Here is a 22,521-nt window from a genome sequence, read left to right on the forward strand (position 1 = left end):
CAGAGAGGTGAGTTCCCCCAGCTCAGGCAGCTGGCATGGGGCCACGATAAAAACCTGGCTGGAGGCTGCGCTCTGCCTCAAGTGAGTGTCCCCGCACCCGTGCTCCTCCAGGCTCAGCTAATCCTGTGCTGTCCCAGATGGAAACCACCAGGCAGCAGTTTGTACCTGCACAACCTTGATGCTGCTCAAACAGGGCTGAGAATTGGGTGAAAATCCAGAAATCTAGCTCTTCAGCAGTGCTGGGAGTGCGATGTCCTCCCTGGGCAGCCTTGGAGCACTGCCATCCAGCACAGTGGAGCTCACGGGTGGTCTCTGGGGCGGAGCCTGTCTCGAGGGACACCCTTGGGTCGCAGCAGCGTCTTGTGCTGGGGCTTTGTGTTGCCCAGGCACTCCTGCGCCAAGTCTTTCACTTCTGAAGAAAGAACCTAGGGCCAACAACCTCAGCTGGGCTGCAGAGGTGAACGTGTGGGGCCAGTCAGCCTTAGGCTTGGTTGCCTTATCTGAACAAGTGCCCTTGCTCGCTGAGGGGTGCAGCAGTGGGAGGGAAGCTGCAGTCTGACCAACCCGGTATATATGGTCCAGGCAGCGTTTAGCTGAATGCTGTCCAGCCTTGCCAGTTCAGTCATCTTCCGAATGAAACCCCACACTTGTTTCTACCATTCAGAGCAACCAGCTTGATTATTTTTTTTTTTTTTTAAAACTGCACAGATCTTTGAGTCCTGGGCAAACCTATCCTCACGTGTGACTTGTTTGTGGCACACCTGGATGCTGTGTGTGACGTGCATCTGGGTTGGCTCAGCGCTTCCTTGGTGTTGGGGAAATTGCGCTGCCAGCTCCCTGCCATGGTTTGCCCATGTCACAGTAGTGCCTGCAGTACTTGTTGCAGATGCAAAGGGCTCTGTCATGCTTGTTTTGCCACTTGTCATGGTCAGCAGTGGCCGAAAGATGGTGCCTGTCCCGTGTGTCTTTGTGAGGATCGCAGTGAACCTGCTGCTCTGCAAGGCTTGTAAAACTCCTGCGGAGCCACGGGGCGGCTGAGCTGTAACGGGGCTTGGAAGGCTTCAGCTCCCACTTTGGGGGAAATGGGCTCCTTCCCCTGTTCAGGTAAAGGGATTTTCCCTGTGCTTTGGTGTGATGGACCGGCAGGGCTCCTGCATGCCTTGCTGGGAGCTGCAGAAGTGCTGATGACCTCTGTGAAGAGCAAGGCTGGGTCAGGTCCGTGGTTCCAGGGGGTAACCGTCACCTCTGACTCTGGTTTGGGAATGCTTTAGTGCTCCTGTTCATGGCGCAGGATTTATAACCTTGAGATGAAGTGCCTGGGGCTACTCGGATGGCTGACACAGATGGCTTTTGCAGCCTGTGTGGGGCTGCCTTGGTGGAATTGCAGCCATACAGCATTTGGGGGTTAAAGCCTCAACGGGGAGAGGCAGGGCTTCCTGTAGAGCCAGCGGTCCCCAAGGGAGGGAGCCCTCGGCCTGAGCTGGTGCTGGCGGTGGCCAAGGGACTTTTACCAGAGAGGCCTTATGGTACGGACTCAGGGGTCAGACCCGCTGTGGGATGGGTCGGGGTGGGAGGATGGGAACTGAACCAGCACTTTGTAAGAGTGGCAGATAAAGGGCTGTCATGGAGGCTAAATCCAGGAGGGCTCCAGGGGGAAATAACCATGTCCAGGGAGTGATTCCTGCAGCATCCTTGCCTAGGAGGAAGGAGCGGTGCCTCTGTGTGCAGTTGTCTGCTGTTCACTTTTAATCGGGTTGAGAATAATGTTATGTGATTCAAAAAAGAAGAAAAAAAAAAAATGTACACCTTTGGTTATTTAAATAAAAGAGACTCCTGGTCTTGTGTGAGAGCTGGGGGTGGAGGGCTGCTGCGGGAAGAAGGGTGCTGACCCTTCAGCTCTTGCAGGGGGTGGGTTTGGTGATTGAGGGGGGGAATGGCAGGTCCTTGTCCCTACCCTGTGTCCCACAGGCAGAAGGGCCGTGCCTCTGTGCCCCAGCCTGGCCTCAACTAAGAGGACAAATGTCTGTGGGGAGCTGTCGCAGGGGAAGAGGAAGGTGGTGCCTGTGTGGATGGGAGCCCATGTCAAAGCAGGGCCCCGGAGCAACCACCTTCCCAGCCAGTAACGATCTCACAGCCTCAGTGTGCACAGCAGGAGGCTTTATTTCGGTACAGTCCCTGCAGCACCCTGTTGCCCGTGTGGCAAGCGGATCCTCCCGTGGCTCTGCTCTAGGCAAGTAGGAAAGCATCGTACCAGGTTGGTCACGTCTGCTCTGCTGTACCAGTGTCCTTAGGCTTGAGCAAACACTGCTGGGGGGGGAGGCAGGCATGTGTGCTGCGGGCTGACAGTGCAGCAGCGGTCAGGTCTGGGAGACGCTGCCCGCCCTGACAGCCGGTGATCCTGCCAGTGTCAACACGTGGGTGTGCCAGGCCTCCCTCCCCAATCCGGGCATGCAGAGGACTGTCCCTCCCTCCTTGGCCTCACCCTGTTGGCACTAGAGTGACACAGGTCTGCTCCGTGCTGTTGGTGGGAGTGTCACAGGGAAAGGTTTTCTATTTAAAGCAAGTAAAAACAGACTCTCTGCACCTTCAGGCCCGTGTATAAGCTTTGTCCTTGTTACTGCTCTGTAGGGCCCGGGGATGGTGCAGAGAACTGTCAGCAGGAACAGGTAATTTCAGAGCAAGCTGCTGCAGTTGCTGTGCTGAGAAGCAGAGAGGCACCAGCCCACCTCCAGCGCTGGTGGAAGGAGGTCGGTCCCTGAGAGCAGAACAGAAGCTGCAGGGATGGGCACCCGCTCCCTGTACCCAGCCAGCGCAGTACCTTTGCAGGGACCAGTTGCACCCATCCCCTGCTGTGACGCTTGCCTTGGGGCTGCCCCTTCTGCCACGGGTTATTTTTGGCCATAGTCCTCCAAATGCAGGACTTGCCTGCACTTTCTTTGGGTGGGAGCAGGTAAGGGGAGCATGGGGACAGCTGTCCTGCCTGGGCCAGCTCTGTGCTCCTCTGGGAGATGATGTCCCAGGGTAATGCCAAGCAAAAGCCAGGCAAAGCTAAGCACCACACGGCTTCGCATGCCAGTCTCTCTGGCACAGCCAGACAGGCACTAACAGCATGAGGTAAGGCATTTATTTTCTGCCACTCCAGCAGGAAGGGGGTGAGATGCTGAGGGCTCGGAGTCCAGTTTGAAAGTAACTGTGTGACCTTTGATAAGGTGAGTTGGAAGAGAAAATGGAGATGCTGATGGGAAACCAGCCTTCTCCTGCCGCCCTGTGCCTCCCTGTAGGTGATGTGGCTTCATCCTCACCCTGGGGCTGGACAGTAAGATAAGAGCTATGGATGCACTCGGCTTGCTCCCATTCCTCGGGTGTCCCGCTAGAGATCATTCTTGCAGGAACCTGAAAAGATAGAAAAAAAAAAACAACACAAAAAAAAAATCTAGCAATGTTGTTAGCCTGGGTTGGGGGTTTGGTTCATCTCTTTCCCCAAGAAGGATGAGGTTGCCCTCAGCCTCTGCAAATGTCACCCACACTTGCTGCTTTCCCTTTGCCGAACACCCCTAGGCTGGCTCTGTCCTGACACACTTGGGAGCGTCGCTCTCCTCCCCGGCATGCCGTAATCCTCAACAGCCTCAGCTGGGCCTGGGAAGTCCTGCGCAAAGTGTCCCGAGGAAGTGGGAAAGCCAGTGACAGTAACACTGGCTGCTCCAGGATGGGAGGCTGGGACCAGCCCGTCCCACTGCAGACACAGCGGGTGGCTCTGTGTGTGACAGTAATCGGACACAGGCGCTGCTGGTCACCAGAGTCCCCAGTGTCTGGGGAGCTCCGTGGGCTGGGGAAGGGACCGTGCGGGGTGGCTGCGGCACAGCTGCATGCAGCTGGGGGTCTGTTGGGCCACTAATGGGGTGTAAGTGTCACAGTCGAGCATCGACACGTGGTCACCAGCCTGTGCTGAGCCGGGGGTAATTCAGACTTGGGCTGAAACAGGGCGTACAGAGGTCTGATCTTGTGCCTTCACTGGTGTTTAAGGAAGAGAAAATGATTTTTAGTCCTTACACACATCCCCACAAGGCAGATAATTGGAGGGTGCAGTTGTACCTTTGTATTCAGTTGTGAAATGCTTTGCAAGGTGCAGAAAGCAGATGGCTACTTAAGTCTCCGTGGGATGCCCTGCAAGCCCCAGTGCTGCTGGGGTATAAAAGGACAGACTTGTGTCCTCCATGGACTCCCGAGACCACGAGAGAGACAAAAACAAGTTTTGTTTGCCCGAACAGGCTTGGCAGAAGTAAAGTTCAGGACTTTGGAGTCATCCCTTGGAATAAATCCATGTTACCTTGTGATACAGCTCACATTCCTGTCACTAATAATATGTGCAGGGCAATACTAGGAAACCCTGTCTGCCTGAACGCTCAGTGGTTCTGATGATTACCCCTTTCTGAGATGTTTTCTAAGTGTCTATTTGCAGCTACTTAGTCTTCAAACAAGTTCTTTGAAGTCTTTTATATCTAAGCCATTACTGCAAGCAGTGAACTGGGACTGGATATGCCCCGAAACACAGTTTCCCCTTAAGTCTTTCCAAGCACCCATGAGCGCCAGGCTGCTGCTGCTGCACACCAGCACCTGAAAAACGGCCCGGCCGTGCCTAGTTTCTGGGCGTGTTTGACTGGGATTATTTAATGGGAAAATGAGCTGCAAAGAGCTGGCTATCAACACAGAGTTCCTACGGTTTGTGCTCTACTCTGAGTCAAGCCGCATGCTCCAGGGAGAGCGTTGCACCCACCTCAGGGACCCGAGGGGATGCTGCCCCACTCTGCGGTGCTGTGGGGGAGCACACCAGGCAGGACCCCCCCCGCCTATGGTCATTTCACACACAACAGCTCCCACCAGTGTCTCTTCTTCAGAGTTTGCTACTTGGGAACCCTCTCTGGTCCGCTGCCTGGCAGAGAACTGGTTGGTCTGTAGACTTCAAAAAGAAACGCCTAAAACTTCCCAGGCTCGTAAATCTGCCAGCCTCTGCACGCTCCCTAAACTTTCCTGATTGACTCTTCGGACTGTTAATTTCCTAACAGTTGAGGTTTCTTTTCTAAGGACTAAGTTATAACGGTGCAGGAAGGGAACAGAGCTGGTGAGGGTACTGATGGCCAGACATACCCCACTGCTCAGTGGGCTCCCTCTGCTTCTGCCCCAGAGCCACGTTTCCACGGGCCGATCTCATGATTTTTGGCTACTACAAGGACAGTCAGATGGTGCAGCCATAGAAACAGCTTTGAAATGAAGCTAATGGGCTGTTTGTGTCCATCTTTTATTAATTACAGGCTGATGAGCTTGAGGGAGATATAGATTAATAGTGGCATATGTGTTACTGATCTCACTGGCCCACATCTGCTCACCATGGCCAGTGTGAATGGAGTGAAACACTTCAACCCTGCTTTGTCCAGGCACTTACACGTCTCCAGCCGCTCCTCGAGGAAGGAGATCTGCTCGCTCAGGGAGTCGATTCTGTCCAGTTGCTGGAGGGAGTGGGACAGCCGGCTGATGGGGTCTGCGCCGACGTCCTCCGGCGCAGATGGCATGAGGTTGTGGAAGGGGGCCAGCACCAAATGGAGTTTCTACAGGGAGACGGGGAGCCATGAAGCCCTCCCCAGCCACAAGGACCACCCAGCGGGACGTAGCGTGCTGCCTGCTGGGGTGCACCCCACCGGGGTGGCACGCTGGCCCGCTCGAGGGGCTTTGGTTGTGTTCAAAGGACCGCCGGGCTGGAAGAGCTGCTCCGCGGGCGCTGCCGGCAGCGTGGAGCACAGCTGGGATTGCTGTGGCATGAGGCCAGCAGGATGTTAAAAATAGAGCCCGGGCAGAGGGAAACCCTGGCTGCGAACAGCCTGGGGTGGGAGCTGGCTGAGCGGGGCCTCGAGCCGCGGCAGGGCAGGGAGGGCAGGGAGGAGGTGTGTGCTGTCAGCTCACCTGCTCCAGCGCTTCCACTCTGCTCTTCAGGTCTTTCATTTCTTCCTTCATTTCACTGGGGGGACCTGAAAAAGTGACCAAGAAAAGGTCAGTTAGTAAAAGCCCATTGCCCGAGGTGGGGAGAGACATTGCTGCAGGGCTCAGGCCAAGCTCTGCTGCTTTCCACTCCCCTCCTAGTGAGCCCCCAGGGGTCAGCCACACTGGGACCAGCCCCCGGAGCATCGATCGGATCCAATGCCTGCTGCAAGTACTGGCATCTAATCCTGCTGCTGGAGTACCTGCAACAAAGCGGGGAATTTTTCAGGCAATGGGGTGATGCTTCAAGGATAAGATGTCTGGTGAAGCCTTGTGCCCATGTTGTCATATTAATTAGCACCCGGGTCTGCCCTGTCCCATGGCGAGCACAAAGGTTCGTCCCTGCTGAGGGCCCAGGACAGGGGATAAAGGCTCTTCCAGGCGTTTCACGCGTGATGCCCATGCTGGCCACAGCGCATTATTACTCACGGTACGAGTTTGAAGTGTCACAGCGCGTACCAAAAGTAATAATGGACCGTCACCAGCAGCGCCCACTGCTCCTCGTGGCTCCAGACTTGCCCTGCGGCAGGGACGATGATGGAGAGAACAGCTGCATCCTGGCCTCCACGTGCCACGGATGGGCTCTGTCACACTCGCAGATGGAGCAGTGGCTGGATTTGTGCACAGGGAGGTTGTTTGGGTGGCAGAGGGAGTCCCAGGTCACTGGGAATAAAGGTGAGGCGTGCTGGCTGTCGTCCCCTCTCCTGTCTCTTGCCAGTCCTGCTCCAGCCACCCTGCGATGCTGAGTGTTAATCCCAGCTTTCATCAAAGACCCCGAGCAGCCAGGGCTGTCCTGCAGCGCGGGACAGGTTACCTGCTTGGCTGATGGTTTCTGGCCCAGGGTCTGGCACCAGGGGCTGGCACGCCTTGTCATCGGCAGCGAGGGTGAAGCCGTCCCAGCAGGTACAGCGGTAGCTCCCGGCCGTGTTGATGCAGAGCTGATGGCACCCGTGGCTCTGGCCGGCACATTCATCCACGTCTGAAACCACAGGTACGGCTCAGTGAGGACAGGGGAGGTGAGGAGATGCTCACCGGGGGCAAGGGGCACGGACCACTCAGCCCTGCAAGCCAGGGTTCTGCTACCCCCGCTAGAGCCACACGGGCTCACACGGGGGGATGCGATGGGACCCCAGATGGAGCCGGCGTTTGGGTACAGCTCTGGGTGCTGTCAGCACTGCGGCGCGTGAGCACAAGATGCACCAGCGCCCGGGACAGCCTTCCCTCTTGCACCCGGCTGGAGTAAACCTGGGCTAACCCCGAGGGGGATCGAGCCTCCTCCCCTCCGCCCACTCCCCCCACAAAAGAGCCAGAAACAAAAGCTGTGGTCAGAAATGTCCCAGCTCTGGCTGGGCGGGCGCAGGCAGCGCTCGGCTCTCATCCTGGATTTACGGCCGGGGTTTTGGTTCCAGCCAGCCGTGGCGAGGAGCTATCAGCCTTTCAAGTGTGTACAAAACCCAGTAACCTCTCCTCACACGGGGGAGTTATTAAAGCTGTTCCCACAAAGCAAAATGAGCTGAACCGCTTCCCACGCCCGGGCGAATCTGTTTTAGGCAGTGGGAAAATCCTTTTCCCCCCCTGCGCCGGAGCTGGAGCTGTCAGCGATGGGCTCAGCCCTGCCTGGCCCAGCGTGGGTCAATGCCACGCGCTCCTCCCTGCCTTACAGGAGGGCAGAAAGCCGGGGAACGCGGTGGCAGGGGTTTGCACCACGCCGGTGTGCCAGGGTCTGCGGAGCACTGCTGCCCTCCACACTGCCTGACCTCCCTGCACTCCGGAGAGGAGCACCAGGCTGCTCTCATGCCGGGGAGGAGCTCAGTGCCTGGAGATGGCCAGGCTTTCCCTCCACCCCCAGATATTTTTGGTTTACAGATTGAGTCTCTGAGTAAACGGGCGTCTTAGTTTACAGCAAGAGTTTACAAAACTTGGGAGATACAAAATCTCCGGCTAACTCCCCGAGTGGAATGGCTGCTGTGCAGAAAGCCTTTTGCTGGCTGCAGAGATAGGCAGAGCCTCTGCTCGCACCGACCCAGTGGCGCAGCAGCGGAGAGAAAACGTGGATGCCAGGGCTGGGAGCACCAAGACAGCCAAAGGGAGGTCAGAGCTCCCCTGGGAGCCGAACTTCCCGTCCTTTCCTGGCCAGACCATCAGGCATCACTGCCCTGGAGCAAAACATGTTGGTGTGCATGTGTGTGTCTGGAGGGGAACGCACTGGTTCCCTTCTGTGGTCTGAGTAGCACCAGGAACGTGCCAAGGCTTGGTGAGGAGCCACGGTGCCGGTCCCCGTCCCCCACCAAGAGGCTGGTCTGTGGGCAGAGCCCCATGGCAGCCCCGTTGCTCCCCAGAGAAGCTCAGGAGCCCAGAGGGGAGCAGCGCGGCTGGTACCTGTCTGGCAGGCTCGCCCCGTCCAGCCGGGTGGGCAGGCGCATCTGCCGGGGAAGGCGCAGGTCCCGCCGTTCTGGCATGGCACCCAGCAGAGAGCTGCAGGACCAAACACAAGCACAGCATCACCGGGCAGCTCTGGGGGTCCCCAGCTCCCTCCCCTGCCACTGTGGATGCGTGGACACACACACAGAGCACACACACACATCACAAAACACACCCCGGCACCAGCCCCGGGCCGCGATGCTCTGCCCCAGCCCCGGAGCAGTGGGGTTAAGCTGGCTGGGATGCACAGGGCAAAGGATGGGTGGGATGAGCAGGACCTTGGTTTTGCAGCCTGGAAAGAGGTGCAGGTGCCTGCAGCCAGCACAGCCGGCAGGGAGGAGGGACAACGGGCAGCAGTAGACCCTGGGAAGCCCCTGGTGCCACACTCAGAGCTCATCTGGGGACAGACCAGCTGCTGATGTTTTGCGTTTGTTTTCTGCTGTACATCACAATTGCCTCCTGAAAGCATTTCTCTTCCATTACTGCTGATTTATATGGAAAGGACTTGTTTTATTTATCCTCTGGTAACTATAAAGTTAATAAGCGATCCCAAAGGACAAAGGCCTGCGAGGCTGCAGGGAAAGGCTGGGAATTAATCAGAAATTGAACTACATTTGGTTGTGATGCTGAAAATTTAAATGCTTTCCTACAGGGAGAACCCGCCAGACAGAGAGCGTGCCGGTAAATGAGAGAGCTGGCTGCCAGCGCCTCATCCAGGAACCTGAGGTGCGCGGCCCGTGGGGTCCGGAGGAGGAGAGCGCTGGCACAGCAGCCTCTTACCTCTGTTGCAGCTGAGTGCGTGGCTGCTAGCCCTGCTCCAGCCGGGACAGCACGAGGCTGCGGGCTGGGGCAGCTGCCTGTACGCCTGCCGGTAGGCAACCCTGTAGATGGTCCTGCAACACAAAGATGGAGCTCAGCCGGGTGATTGAGAACCCACCTCAAGCCCCCCATCCCGCTCCCATACCAGTGGGTCAGACCTGGGGGCCCCTTCCCCACGGATCACGGCAGGACTCCCCCTTTTCACAGCCCCCACGGGTGGCTGCCTCGCTGGGATGGATCCGGCTCCCTCTGAGGGCCCGGGTCGATGGTGCAGGCAGATGCCCTCACCTGTAGGTGCTGCAGAGGCGGTGGCCCTGGCAGGTGGTGAGGTAGGGCTGGTAGACGGGCTGAACGTGGGACTCGGTGTAGGTGGCCGCCTGGTTCTCCGGTGCCGCGGCACAGACTCTGCGGCTGCGGAGAGAGGAGCAGGTCAGACACCGGCTAAAAAACAACCCGCCGCTTCGGGGCAAAGGGGCTCCACCGATTTACAGCAGCTCAAGACGTGGCCTGACAGTCCCTCTCTACAGAGGGCTATTTAAATGGCAGTGGCTAATTGCCGGAGTGACCTGGGAGGCTACTTCAAGCTGTTTTGGGGCAGCGACACAGAGCTTGAGCACTGAGGGCTGGATGGGCTCTTCCTCCCCATCCCCTGCGCGAAGGCACTGACACCTCCTTGTACACTCACCCCGGCACAGTCCCTCCATCCTGGGAGAGCAGCCAGGGCCCAGATTTAGGGGGTATTTACTCAAAGCAGTTCTCCTTCCATCCATCGCCTCCCTTTCCTTGCAATCCCTCACTTTCTGCATGGATTTTTCCTTTCTGAGACTTTTGCACTCCTGAAACGGATGCCCCTGTCACCAGGAAATTAATGATTCCACAGGAAGGGTCAGGCTCACCACAAAAAGGTAGAGGCCAGACGAAAGTCGCCCTCCAGTCTTCCTAAGATAACTGCGATCTAGTCAAAAACTTTCCCAAGGTCAACAGCCAAAGTGGTCTGGGTTAAAGATTCTTTTGGTTTTTTTCAACATTTTCCAGCCCAAGCAGGTCAGTCCCACTGAGGAACTCGCCTACTTGTCTCAGCCTCCCAGCCCAATTAGAAACTAGAATAAAAAGCCTGGGAATTAGCATGGTCATCAGATGGCTTCCATTAACTCCAGAAAACTCCTCTCAGCCTCACTGATTAATGCTATAGAAGAAGTAATTTTTAAATGGCAATTGTTTGCTTTGCAAAATTTAGAATAAAGCTATAGCTGCAGCCTGTGCGTGCGAGCGAGGAATTCAGCCTGTGGTTTTAGTCACAAGCAGAATGCAAAAGGTTTAACACTAGAGGAGAGTATTTCGATGTAAAAACAAACTTTGTAGAAAATGTGAGCTGTATCTGGGGGGGTGGGCCTTGAGCTCGAGCTGCTTTTGGCTGGGGAAGAAACTGGGGCACCGAGCTCTGGGCTTCTGGACCCAGCAGGAGCTGAGCTGTGCCTGCCCAGGCTGTGCTGGGATCCAGGGTGCCGTGTCAGACCCATTTCCCGGAAAGGGAAGGGGAATTGCTGGACCTGCCATTCTCGGGCTTGCAGGACCGTGACCACAGCCACCACAGCAGCCCAGGGAGCACAGGGCATGGTGGGCAACAACCCACCGGGGCTCTCCATGGCTGTGTTCCCTGGACGGTGCCTCCTCTCAGGGCTGGGAGGCTGCATCCTCCTTTGATGGCTCATTTGCACAGTTTGATTGGCACGATAGCAAGATTGCACCCCTATTTTTGTGCAAGGATGTGCTTGAAAGAGACAATAATAATTGACAAAGAGTTCAGGGCCTGTTTAGCTTTTGACTCTCCCAGACAAAAAGCCCAGAGTGTCTTTGTGTCCCCTGCATGGAGCTAAACGGAGCCAGGGCGTTTTCTCTGAGAGGTTTTTTCGCTTCAGTGACAAAGGAAACAAGCACCAGCAAAGGGCTACCAAGCCCTGGCTGCCCCAGGAGGACTCAGCTGAGTCTTTTCCCACCTCCTCACCAGTCCGGCGAACTGCCCACGCAGATGCAGCCGGCTGGCTGAGCGGGGCTCTTCATCACCCAGAGAGGATGTGCCTCGCCGTGATGTGCAGATGGGCACGCCTGGACAAAAAGCAGACAAAAAGGGGCTTACCCTGCCCGGGCAAAGCCATCCGTGTTGGTCACAGTGAGGATGAGGAGGAGTCCCGAGAGGAGGCAGCCGGTGCGGTGCATGTCCTGTCTCTCCTGCAGCGCCCTGGGCTGTGCAGCACGACAAAGTCTCGCTCTTTGGTGGGAAGCGCTGGCTCCTACCGCATGTCTCGCCCTTCAGCGGGGAGCCCTGCAATCCAGAGAAGAGCACTGTGAGCATGTGATGTCCACCCCCAGCTGGTGACCACTGACAGAGCCATGGGGACAGGGATGGCCACATCTCCCGGGGTCAGAGGGGTGGCACCGAGTGTGCACAGACCCTCCGAGGGCAGCAAAGGGGCTGGGGCAGGAGCACACTTGCTGGCAAGAGAGCAGTGTGACAAGCCAAAACACAGGGGAAGAGAGGACACGAGGGACCCGTGAACCCCTTGCAAGGAGGGAGCTCCTGCGGGAGCAAACCCACTTTGTCCCACTCAAGTCACTGGTGTGGCAGTGATTTACCCCAGGGGGACGCCTGGCCTGGCACACAGGAGATGCTCTCGTGGCACCAGGGGCCACACGGTCGCTTGTCGAGTGGCAGGGAAGGGACCTGTGTCGCATGAAATACAGTGCCCGCTCCAGAGAGAGAGGGCAAAACAATGGCCCGTAATTTCTTAATCCATACGGCATTGTAAAGCTGCGTTTTCCCACCACATAACATGCTGAAATCTGATCTTCTTCTCTTTAAAATACAAGTTCTTGCCAGGGAAAAGTGCTGTAAGGGCCATATGTACCATCTGCGGAGTCAGAACTAACTGAGTCATGAATAAAGAGGCTTTGATTTTCTATCACGGGACAAATATGAAACAAGGCTGAAGAAGGTCAATAACAATATCTAATTTAAACAAAACAGTTGGCCTCCGGATGGCAGCAGTTAAAGGAGGAAGAAATTAAGAAACCCACCTTAAATCTATGCCAATTAAAGAAAGAATCAGTCTTTCTGATTAAACCTTGAGAAAGGAGTGGCTTTATAAGAGGCAAAACAAAATGAAACCTCCTTCCGAAACTGCAAATACAGTGAGCTGCAAATAAACTTTCTAAAATCCACAGGTGATGTGGGATGGGGGATTGCAGGTTCATATCCAAACTCCTTCAGGACAACTCCTGACTCCGACACAAGCTGTTGAGGATAACTGGCATAACCATCCCAGATCTATAGACCCTGCAAGTCTCAAAGCCCTTCTCCAAGGCGCTCAGTATCATCTTTTCCTTTGTGCACGTGAAGAAACTGAGGCACAGAGAGATGCAGACCCACATCTGGAGATAAACCAGTGTCCTGGCTTGAGGGACAACCAGCCTGGTGCCTTCCTGCCCCTTAATATCGAACACCTTGTGCATGTTTCCATGCAGTGACAGAGGCGGACGGCTGGCTGGGCAGCCCCTTCCCTCCTCACCCAGCCGGGGACGCAGCTCGGTCCATCAGCTGAGCAACAGGCAGGGGTTGTGTCACAGCACAGCGACTGTATCGCTACAGAACACCATCAGGACCTCATTCAGTCCCTGAATTCAGCGGTACTGCGGAAGCTGAGGGTCTGGCTCCAGGACAGGGAGGGATGGCAACGTGCCCACCCTGCTCCTACAGCCATACGAGCTATTCCCATGGAGCCGCAGGCCAGCAGGGAACTGCAGATGCCCGGGCACATTTTAACCTCCGTACAAGCTCAGCTTTGAGGATGTAAGGAGGATTTTGGTGATATAAAGCCTGTAGTCCTCTATCCTCCTGCAAACGTAGCAATAAATTTCATCTTCTAATGATTAATATATGGTATCTCCACCAACAGGAAATCAAATCTTGGTTGACCTGCAGGGAAGTTTTAAAAAAATAGTGAAGAAACCTTCTTTTTCCCTAGTCCTCCTGGAGACTTCCCAGGGACACCAGCATACAGAGACGTACTAACTCCCCACCGCTCAGCTAGCCAGCTTTTCCCAGGGCTATACTGGGACACATATTTTCCTCACAATCACAGATCCCCAGACTAGCGGTGCTTCTCCAGAAGTCTGTAAGTCAAACTCTGCCAACCATCTCCATCCTCCCACAGGATTCCCGTGACTGCCATGGGAGCTTTCCCTGTGGGGAAGGCAAGAAACACAGGGCACGAGCCTAAAATATAGATGGTTTGTTTTTTCTCTTTGAAATGGAGCAGCGTTGCCCTACCTCAAGTGGTCAGAGTATCCCTCTTTGTCATAAAATTATGATTGCTTCATACCAGAAAAAGTTTCAAAAGTGAAAATATTATAGTCTATATTTGTCTTTTTCATGAGTTTATGAAAATCAGCCTCTTTAAAGCCACTGAAGATGCTCCAACCTGTTGCCGCTACCTGTTCTCATACACAACTTTTAAAGCACATAACTTAAGGAAAATCCTTTCATGATTAAGAAAAAAAAATATTTTTTTTTTATCACTGCCTTTCTAGTCTCTCAGATGAAAAGGTGAAGGTCCATGGTCTGGCAAGTGAAACCATGTGGGTGCATCTGAGCTTCTGCTGTTTCACGGCGCAGCAAAGTCTCCTCGGCAGGCCATGTGCTCCTGTGAGTCTGGGGGTCCCTCTCCCGCCAGCCAGAAATGTTCCTGTAATGCTCCTAAGTCTCCCTTTGCCTAACCCACCTCAGCAACCAGCGGGAAAACACATCCCACCGCATGGGTGAGCCGTGCTTTGGCCAGTTCTGCCCATGGAACCAAGGCTAAAACTCCAGCTGATGGCAGTAGGAGGAATCGGAGTTTGTCAGGATAGTGGTGCAAGAGAATCTGGTCCCTCAAGAGGATGAAATTCCCCTCACAAGAACACAACAGCTGCACTTTTTCAAACAGCCTGGCCTGGTTCTGCAGGTGACACTGCAGCTCCCGACTGCGCGCCAGACCTGGTCTGTGCCCTCAGAGCCAAACCCTCCTGGAGGGGGTCAGCATCAGCAGCAGGGAGATGGATTTTCCCCTTACAAACACCTCCAGCTGTTCTCTGCGCAGGCTGCCATGCAGGCACCGCGGAGCGCGGGCACAGGGATGCGGGCAGGATGGAGCAGGGCACTGGGACAGGGACACCGCAGAGCAGGGCGCAGGGACGGGGACACCGCGGAGTGGGCTGCGGGGATGCAGGCACCGCGGAGCCGGCTGCAGGGGTACGGCAGCGCGCAGCAGGGCGCAGGGACGCGGGTATCAACGGAGCGGGCGGCGGGGACACGGGTACCGCGGAGCGGGCTGCGGGGACACGGGTATGACGGAACAGGCTGCGGGGACACGGGTACCGCGGCACTCGGCGCAGGGATGCTCACCCCGGCCCGCAGCAGGCCGAGCCCCGCTCCCCCGGGCGTTCCACCCCCGGGGCAGGCGAAGAAGCCTCCGGGGCACCTCCCGGGCCGCCCACCCCCCCAGCCCTGCCGGGACCCCCGGGCGCTCCCGCTGCGGCAGGGAGTCCCGCTCCGCGGAACGGCCCCCGCTCCCCGCTCCCCCGCGTCCCTCCCCGCAGGAGGATGCGGCCGCGGCCCCCCCAGGCCGTGCCGAGCCCCCCCGGGCGGCGCCCGCCGGGACTCACCGGTGGCGGCGGCGGTTGCGGAGCCGCGGAGTCGCCGCCGCGCCGCGGCCCCCCGCGCATTTCCTCCCCCGGCCCGAGCCGGTCCCTCCGCCCCGGCCCAATGAGCTCCCGGCGGGGAGGAAAGCGGAGCCTCCCGGCCGGGGGGAAGCGCCGGGGCCCGGGGAGCCTCCGCCTGCCCCCGCCCCGCCGGCCCCCGCCGGCCGCCACCTGCCCCCGCGCCCCAGCTGAGGTGCCCCGGCTCCCCGGGGGACGTGCAGGGACAGGGCAGGACCCACAGAGAAGCCCAGTCCAGAGCAGGAGGACATGCTGGGCATTGTGCCCCACATGTTGTCCCTGCCGCGCTGGCCCCTCTGCAGGATCCCTGCCCTGGATTGATCTGGAGCCTTACCTGCAGACTCTCTACGGCAGGCTGAGCCCCGCAGCCTCACCAGCCCGTGTCTGCATGCCCCACTCTACAGGGGCACAAGGTCCCTGACCCCCTCCACAGCCCAGGGATTAATGGTAAGAGAGGGAAAGCCCAGCATAACCCCCAGCCCCTCACCCAGGGGTGTTCAGACTCCCAGGTGAAATGGTCCATCACCAGTGCAATGGCCAGGGCAAATTTATTTCTCTTTGCTAAAAAATACTGTAGCTGGTTCTGCACTGCCCAAGAGGACATCTAATTATAAAAGGAGACATCATTTTTCCCTAGGTTAGAGACCTAACACGGGTCCTTAGCCTCCCACCGTGCCCCGTTAATCCCTCTGAGCTCATTACAACAGCAAAGTCCTCCAGAACTGCCAGGACAGGGAGGCTGGTTTCCAGCAAGCCCTAAAGGATGCTTAAGGGATTCCTTGGACACCCCCCGTAGCCATGGAGATTCCCGAATTCCATACACGGACCCACGCAAGGCACAGCTCCGCTGGCTTCCCAACACCTGCCCCAGGACAGATTGGGCAGGCCGATCCCCCAGCTGCCTGCAGGCTTCTCGGGTTAAATGCCCAGTTATTTATCAAAGCAAATTCTGCAGTTCGGTTTGTGCCAAACTGCCACTTGTTTTGTCTACATTTTTCTCGGGAAAATTAGAGCACAGAGGCTTATTGTTTTTCAAATGACTTAGGCGCCTGCCCATGCACAGAACCAGCCTTAAAGATCGCAGGGGTCTGATGTACAAATGAAAGGCAGGATACAACCCCCTGGGAATATTTGTTCCCATTAAGCTTTGCAATTTTTTTTTTTTTTTAAAGCATGTAGGCATTTAAAGGAAATATTTACCAGTTAAACAATAATGGCTCCAAAAGAGCAACTGAGATCACTGGCCCGTCCCCTGTGTTTCCTCATGGATACGCTGAGGCTGCTGATTGAACTGGAGCTGTCTCGGGTCGCGCTGCGCCCTCCAGGGAAGCTGATGGGTGCAAGATCTGCTGGCGTAGGGCTCTCGGGTGGGCCCGTGTAAAAGGAGCATAAACTGCTTTGGTGAGATCCTCCCCTGGGGAAGGGAGCAGAGCAGAGGGGAATCAGCTCTGGGATGTGCCGGTAAGGATGGAGCTGCATTGCCGGGGCGGACCGAGCGCGTGGGAGACGGGATCCCTCCCAGCAGCAAGGGCAACGCTAGCCGATGCTGGTGGAAGCGCAGCTCCACGTTACACAGCATCTCACATGGCACAAACAGGTTTGCTCGCTCTGCCTGGATCCAGCCAACCTCTGGGGAATGATTCCAGCTCACTTAATCTCATAAGCACGAAGCACAGGCAACTTTTCCCAAGAGCCTCGAAGGGACAGTAATTATCTCATTATGCAGAGAGTGTTATTGTTTTTTTCTGGTGCATGGGGGAGATGAACAGAGCCTGATACTCAACTTCCCTAATAATTGCAAAATGCATTTGGAAGCCAATTGAAAGCTTCTACATCAGACCATACTGAAAGCACAGGATCTAATTTCACGGCCGAGAAACTCACCTTATCTGTGGTGCTCCGTCATTTGTCCTGGGCAGGGATCCTTTCCTTATGGAACATCTTGGTTTCTTACTGTCAGAACAGAAAAAGCCCGCTGTTACGCTCCCCTTGTCATGCAGGCAGAGATCAGTGATCCAGCCCTTGCCCATGACGGACCTGGTGTGGGGTTCCTTGGATACTCCCAAAGGTTCTTGCAGAGTGGGGTGGAGGATGAACGCCGGACCGTGGCCACAGAGTGCCTGTGTCAGGCATTGGCACTGAGCTCACACCGCAAAGCCTCGCTGGGCACCCTGATACCAGCGGTAGAGCACCCGTCCCTTCCCTCCTGGGCAGCACAGGCTGCACAGAGGGGGCTTTAGGAGCATCCTATAGGTCCTGGTCCTCCCCTCACTCACATGAGCTTGCGGTGTAGGTCACCTTGCTGTGACCCTGGTGGGAAAGGCCAGGCAGAGCCACGGTGCCTTGGCACCCTTTGGGGCTGAGCAGGCAGGGATATGAGCAAGGGCGGAGCAGAGCAGAAGCTCTGGTTCCACCTGACGCCGCAACAGGGCTTCACTGAACCCCGAACCATCCCCTCCAGCAGGATTCCCAGGACCTAGGGATGGTATTTTCCAAGAACCCGAGAGACAAAAGTGCCCTGCTCCTGCTGACACTCTCCTAGGTGTATCCAAGTTTCCTTACACTGACGTGTGATCTCACCTGCTGTGCCGCAACACTGTATTTTACCATCTTCAGTATGTACACATGCTCATTTAAGGGCACAGATTGCCCAGGCAACCAAAGGTAAACCTGGTGGTGAGAAAGGGGATGGACTTGCTGGCACCCAGCGTCCCACGCAGCGCTCAGCTCCTTGTGGGACAATGACACCCAGCACAGGACGAAGCACGCCGCCATTCAGGGTGTCCATTAGAGCCTTCTCAGCCATCAGACAATTAGTCCCGAAGTGCTCTGCCACATTTTAAAATTCTGTGAGTATTTTAACTGCAAAATGTTTGCTTTTCAGTTCCACTTACTCGGACAAATCTTTGCTCAAGCAAGTACCCATGTCAGCTGCTTAAGAACTGCATATAACCATTAAAACAGCATTTAATCCTCCACTCTTAGGGAGGGTTCAGTGTCTTATATGCTAATATTCAGTACGCTGGGAGGAAATCCCCCAAGACACTGCCTGGCAGAGTTCCATTGAAAGCAGGGGAGTGATGCCAGTTCAGAGTGGGGGAAGATCAGATCTGTTGGCTCTGTTAATATCGGCGTGATGAGCTCCTGACAAAGGCAGTAAGGGATTTTGGCTCCTGACTGCAAGTCTGTCTGAATTTGAAGTCCTCCCTGCACCAGTGTTTTACATGTTTCCTCCAAAGCTTTCTCCCTTGCGCACGCTAGAAGCGTACTCCCACGACATCTAATATTAATGCCTGTCTCCAGGCCAAGAAAGAAATGTTTCTGTTCAATCACTCTCTTAGTTATAACAATGCCCAAATCTCCTCATCTCCCACTGGTTTTATCACCAGTATGAGCTACAGAGGCACGCTGAGTGCTGGCCCAGAGCAGATCCCGGGCTGAGCACTGGGCTGGCAGCAAAGGTGAGATTTTTACCCACCTTCCCATTTCTAGAGCCCGTCCCGCAGACCTGCCAAGCACAACACACTCGTCCTGGCAGCAGCACCAGATCCAGCATCACCCTGAGAGCATCCGTGGTGGATGAGGGCTGGAGGGGTGGGCTGGGCTTCCAGCCGGCCCTCTGTACGGTAGGTGAGCTCGGAGGGGCTGGGGTGGAAGGACTCAATTTTGCTATGGCTCTGCAGGCATGAAAAAGGAATGATTAACAGAGGAGAATTAATAGGAGATGAGCGCTAGGGTCCCACATCAGGAGCCCTCTCTTAAGAGAGGGGTGCTTACAGCCCATCACGGTAAATGGGACGTGCCCAAGCACACGAGCACTTCCCCAGGCTGGGGCCAGAGGTGCTGAGGTGGCAGATGGAGGCAGATGGATGGGGAGACAGACAGAAGAGTGACACACATACAGATGCAAAACTTTTCAGCTACTACAAGCCACGGCTGACCCCGTACCTGCTGTGTACAATGGGCTCTCGCTGGCCTCTGCAGGGGTCTTGTACAGCACTGGAAGCGCTTGCTAAAGCCATAGGAATTTTTGGTGCTTCTGAAGAAAGAGGGAATGGCTTTTCCTGTTTTAGGACAAACTCTTCTGCTCAGGCTTTTCATACGGCTGTTTGTAAACTTTACACTTAAGTTCAGGCTTTGGAGCAGCCCCTGTTCTGCAGAGCTCTGTAAGGAAAACGACCTCCCACTATTCTATTATGTCCCATATTGTTCCCGGTTGCGTCAGCTGCAGACCAGTTATCTCAGTGGAAATCTAGAGGAGTCCATTGATGTCAGTGGGATCAAAGCAGGTCAAACCAAGAAAAGTACTTGGCCCATAGCTCTTGGTCTGTCGTCACCAGTTGCCCAGTGCTATGCATATTATGACCGAGATCTGATTCCCACAAAGTGATATTTTTTTTTTGCCTAAGGACTTCACAAGCATTAATCGCTTCAGGACCGGTATGTAATAACTTAAAGCAACCACAGAGACATACAGCAGCCCAGCTGTACCTGTGCAAAAACAAACGTGTGAACAGGACAACGTCCCGCAGCCAGGTTTATTTTCCCTTATGTGCACACAGATGAGTTCTTATTTACATTAGAGCAGGCAGTAATGGCTGCTGCGCAAAAGCTGGGAAATGATTCATCTCACCCAAGAATAAACTGAATTTCGCGTCTTTCTGTGAAATTTCCCTGGAAAAAGTGGTATTAGTCAGCAGGGAATCGCCCCCACCCCGCCATTCCCCTCTGCGTTTTCCCAGTGAGTCGTTCCCCGAGGAGCGCACGGGAAGTGCGGTGGGAATAGCTGTGAGTTGCATGCACGGCTCGGTCCCTTCCTCCCGGCCAGCCCAGTGAGCAGCTCAGGAGAGAGCATTTTGCGCAAGACTGGTTTTTGCTCTGGTTATCCTTCTCTAGCTGGAGGAAGTCTCCAGCTCCATAAACCTGCCGTAAGCGGAGTTCCTCTCTGCAGTCACCTCCCAGGCTACGGGCAGGATGGGAATCCAAGCGTTCACTTTGGGAGACAGGACAGAGAGTGAAATTACATTTCTGATCATCCTCTTCTGTTTGCAGAGACCCTTTCCTTTTCTTTCCCTGTCTGAGAGACAGAGAAACCTCAAGTTAAATCTTCCCTTGTGTTTCACCATGCCCTTCTGCTGCTGGTGCGACTGTGAGTCAGGTTCGTTTACTCTAATTTGTTGCAGTTTGTAAATCTGTCTCCCCAGAGCCAACCCCATCTGCAGCAGTAGAGTCTGGGAAATGGCTCAAATGAGCTTGCAGCCCAGATTCAATTTCTCTTCCTTACCTCTAGGGAAACTTGTGCGGAGCTGGTAGTTCAACAGCATAGAGGGGGACTAACTCAATCAGCAGAATGAATGCGGGATCACAGGGAATAACATTCCAAACCTGCCAGAGCAGACTCAGTGTTTTCTGCTGCTGCCCGGAGGAGAGGCGGATTTTCAAGGAGGCCCAAAGCCCAGCCACTGCATCTGGGCTTCTGTCTTGCACAGCTTCCCAAGTGGTGGCAGAGCTGCCCAATCTGCTTTTAAATTAATTTTATCACTGAGCAAGCCTTGTTATTTCTTTTTATGTTTGATTCTCTGCCCAGCAAATTGATTCCGTGAATGTTAGACCCCGGGAAAAAGGTTAATTCAACTGAGAGCCGTTCACTGGCGTGGTCCTGCTCCATATTCCTGCCCAGCCAGCCGGTGCCTGGGTATCCCAGCTGCTCCTATCCACAGCCAGCCTTTTATCCCCAAAAACCCCAGGTCCCTCACTGAAAGCCTCCTGCCTGCACTGTGCAATGCCACAGATTAGGACAGCGGGACCCACACATCTGCAGGTAGCTGAAAGCAGATAGCACGCAAATCACCCAGCTCCACGGTTATAAATGCGAGAGGCTTTGCTGAACTCCTGGCATGCAAACGCGGGCACGCTGCAGGCTCGGCTCTCAGCCAGTGCGAGCCACAGGGCTGCGGGAGAGCAGGGACGATCCCTGCTTGCAGCCCTGTCCTGCCTGTATCCTGCCTGCATCTGGGAGCCCAACTCTGCCGCGGTGCCATATCAAATCAGATTCACCAAGAATCGCGGTGGTGCCGCTCGCTCGCAGCTGCACCATAAAGGAGGGCAGCCGGGGGAGCACAGATGGAAGGATGAACAGCATGGCGTGGTGTCGGAGGTGTTCAGAGAGCAGGCGGGTGGAGAAAGAGAATGAGTTACAGAAAGAAAAGAGGTTCGCTAAGAATTTCCAAGTGCCTCGCAGGTATTTGTGCAAGTGTTCGCAGCCTTCCTTTACATGCGCAGGAGGTAAAATTTACCCTCTGAGTTCTCCCCTCCTGAAAAACAGCCTGAGTGCCAGTGGGGTGAATTAAAAAGAATAGTGCTGCTGGCTGGGCTGTGCTCCGAGCAAGGCAGCGCTGGAGGCGCTCCTCGGCTCAGCACGTGCGTGGCTGACAGCGGAGCCAGCCTCGCTGGGAGCAGCCGAAGGATGCTTTGAAACCTCCTTTGCTCAGGCAGCCCTTTGCCAGCGCTGTGCGTTCTACCAGCCCCTGAGGCTCCCGCCATCGTCACCTCCTGGGGTGGTACAAAAGCCCACCCTGGAGCCCGTGGGGTCTGGCCTGGCAAGGACACACTCCCGCTGCCCCCCCAGCGCCAGCTCCCCATCCCATCCCGTCCACCTCATCCCCACCGCGGTGACAGCCACGGGCTCGTACGGTACCTGAGGTGCCCTGCTGTCCCCTGCCGTGCCAGGAGCAGCCCCGCCGCTGTGCTCCACCATGGCTCCCGGCGGCCATCCCTGCCTGGCCACCCTGGCTCCAGCCGGCCTGGACACCCGCCTTGCACCCCCAGCATGGCCGGCCGCCGGCCACGCACAGGCAGGAGGTGGCTGCTGAGGTGGAAGGGCGGCTTTTTATGCTTTTCTTCCTGTATAAATCAGGCCGGGGATGGACAATCCCAGACAGGACTTCCTGTGTGTGTTGTGCGCTGATAACGGGCGCCACGAGGAGAACAAACACGGCCGACCCGCGCCCGGAGGGGGAGAGGGGCCGCGGGGCGGCACCCCCACACCGTGCCCACTGGGGATAGCCACGGTGTGCCGAAATGGAGGGGAGGCAGCCATGCCTCCCTGGGATCACAGGGAGGGAGAGGGCCACCCAGCTGGGCTCCCTGCCTGCACCTCACACCAGGCCTAAGATGGCTGCTGCGCCCCCCCCTCCTGCCTTGCTGGCATGGGGGATGTTTCGGCAGCCCCCACCACAGCCACCCATCATTCCACCTCAGAAGGGGTGGGTGGGGGGCCAATGGGGACCCCCACAGCACCAGGGCCTCTCTCCCAGCCCCTGCCAAGCATGGCGGGGCCAGCAGCCATCTTCTCAAGAGGGGGCCATGTTGGCATTAGGCGCCAGTGGGGCATGTCCTGGGGTATTTGCGACCCCCCTGAAATTTGGGTTACAATGCAGTGGTCAGTCAGTCTGTTGGATGCCTTGTCACCCTCATCACACTGTCCCTGTGTTGGCA

The 22,521-nt window shown here is 56.0% G+C and overlaps 1 protein-coding gene across 4 annotated transcripts; it reads right to left on the minus strand.

The window, feature by feature from the left end:
• Positions 1-1,919: 1,919 nt before the first annotated feature.
• EGFL7 (EGF like domain multiple 7) lies at positions 1,920-21,892 on the minus strand. Of its 4 annotated transcripts, none has more exons than XM_054220760.1 (10): positions 21,722-21,892; positions 16,909-16,977; positions 11,408-11,593; positions 9,559-9,681; positions 9,232-9,344; positions 8,410-8,505; positions 6,845-7,009; positions 5,956-6,020; positions 5,441-5,603; positions 1,920-3,393 (listed from the first exon to the last, which is right to left on the minus strand). In XM_054220760.1, the coding sequence occupies exons 3-10, from the start codon at positions 11,485-11,487 to the stop codon at positions 3,371-3,373; spliced, it is 828 nt and encodes a 275-aa protein (XP_054076735.1). In that variant the 5' UTR covers positions 11,488-11,593; positions 16,909-16,977; positions 21,722-21,892; the 3' UTR covers positions 1,920-3,370. The 4 variants fall into 4 exon arrangements, with proteins under 4 accessions (XP_054076735.1, XP_054076733.1, XP_054076732.1 ...); XM_054220758.1 differs by adding an exon at positions 16,225-16,438 and having other exon boundaries at positions 1,920-5,603; XM_054220757.1 differs by having other exon boundaries at positions 1,920-5,603.
• Positions 21,893-22,521: the final 629 nt, after the last annotated feature.

This window comes from Rissa tridactyla, chromosome 14, assembly GCF_028500815.1.
Source record: "Rissa tridactyla isolate bRisTri1 chromosome 14, bRisTri1.patW.cur.20221130, whole genome shotgun sequence".
Lineage (NCBI taxonomy): Eukaryota > Metazoa > Chordata > Aves > Charadriiformes > Laridae > Rissa > Rissa tridactyla.

Excerpts from the sequence above, each read along its gene's own strand:
- EGFL7 (XM_054220757.1), bottom strand. The coding sequence starts at position 11,487 with ATGCACCGCACCGGCTGCCTCCTCTCGGGACTCCTCCTCATCCTCACT. Across the intron at positions 9,345-9,558 it reads CGCCTCTGCAGCACCTACAG|GACCATCTACAGGGTTGCCT; the intron begins GTGAGGGCATCT and ends TTTGTGTTGCAG. Across the intron at positions 5,604-5,955 it reads GAGTGGAAGCGCTGGAGCAG|AAACTCCATTTGGTGCTGGC; the intron begins GTGAGCTGACAG and ends GTCTCCCTGTAG.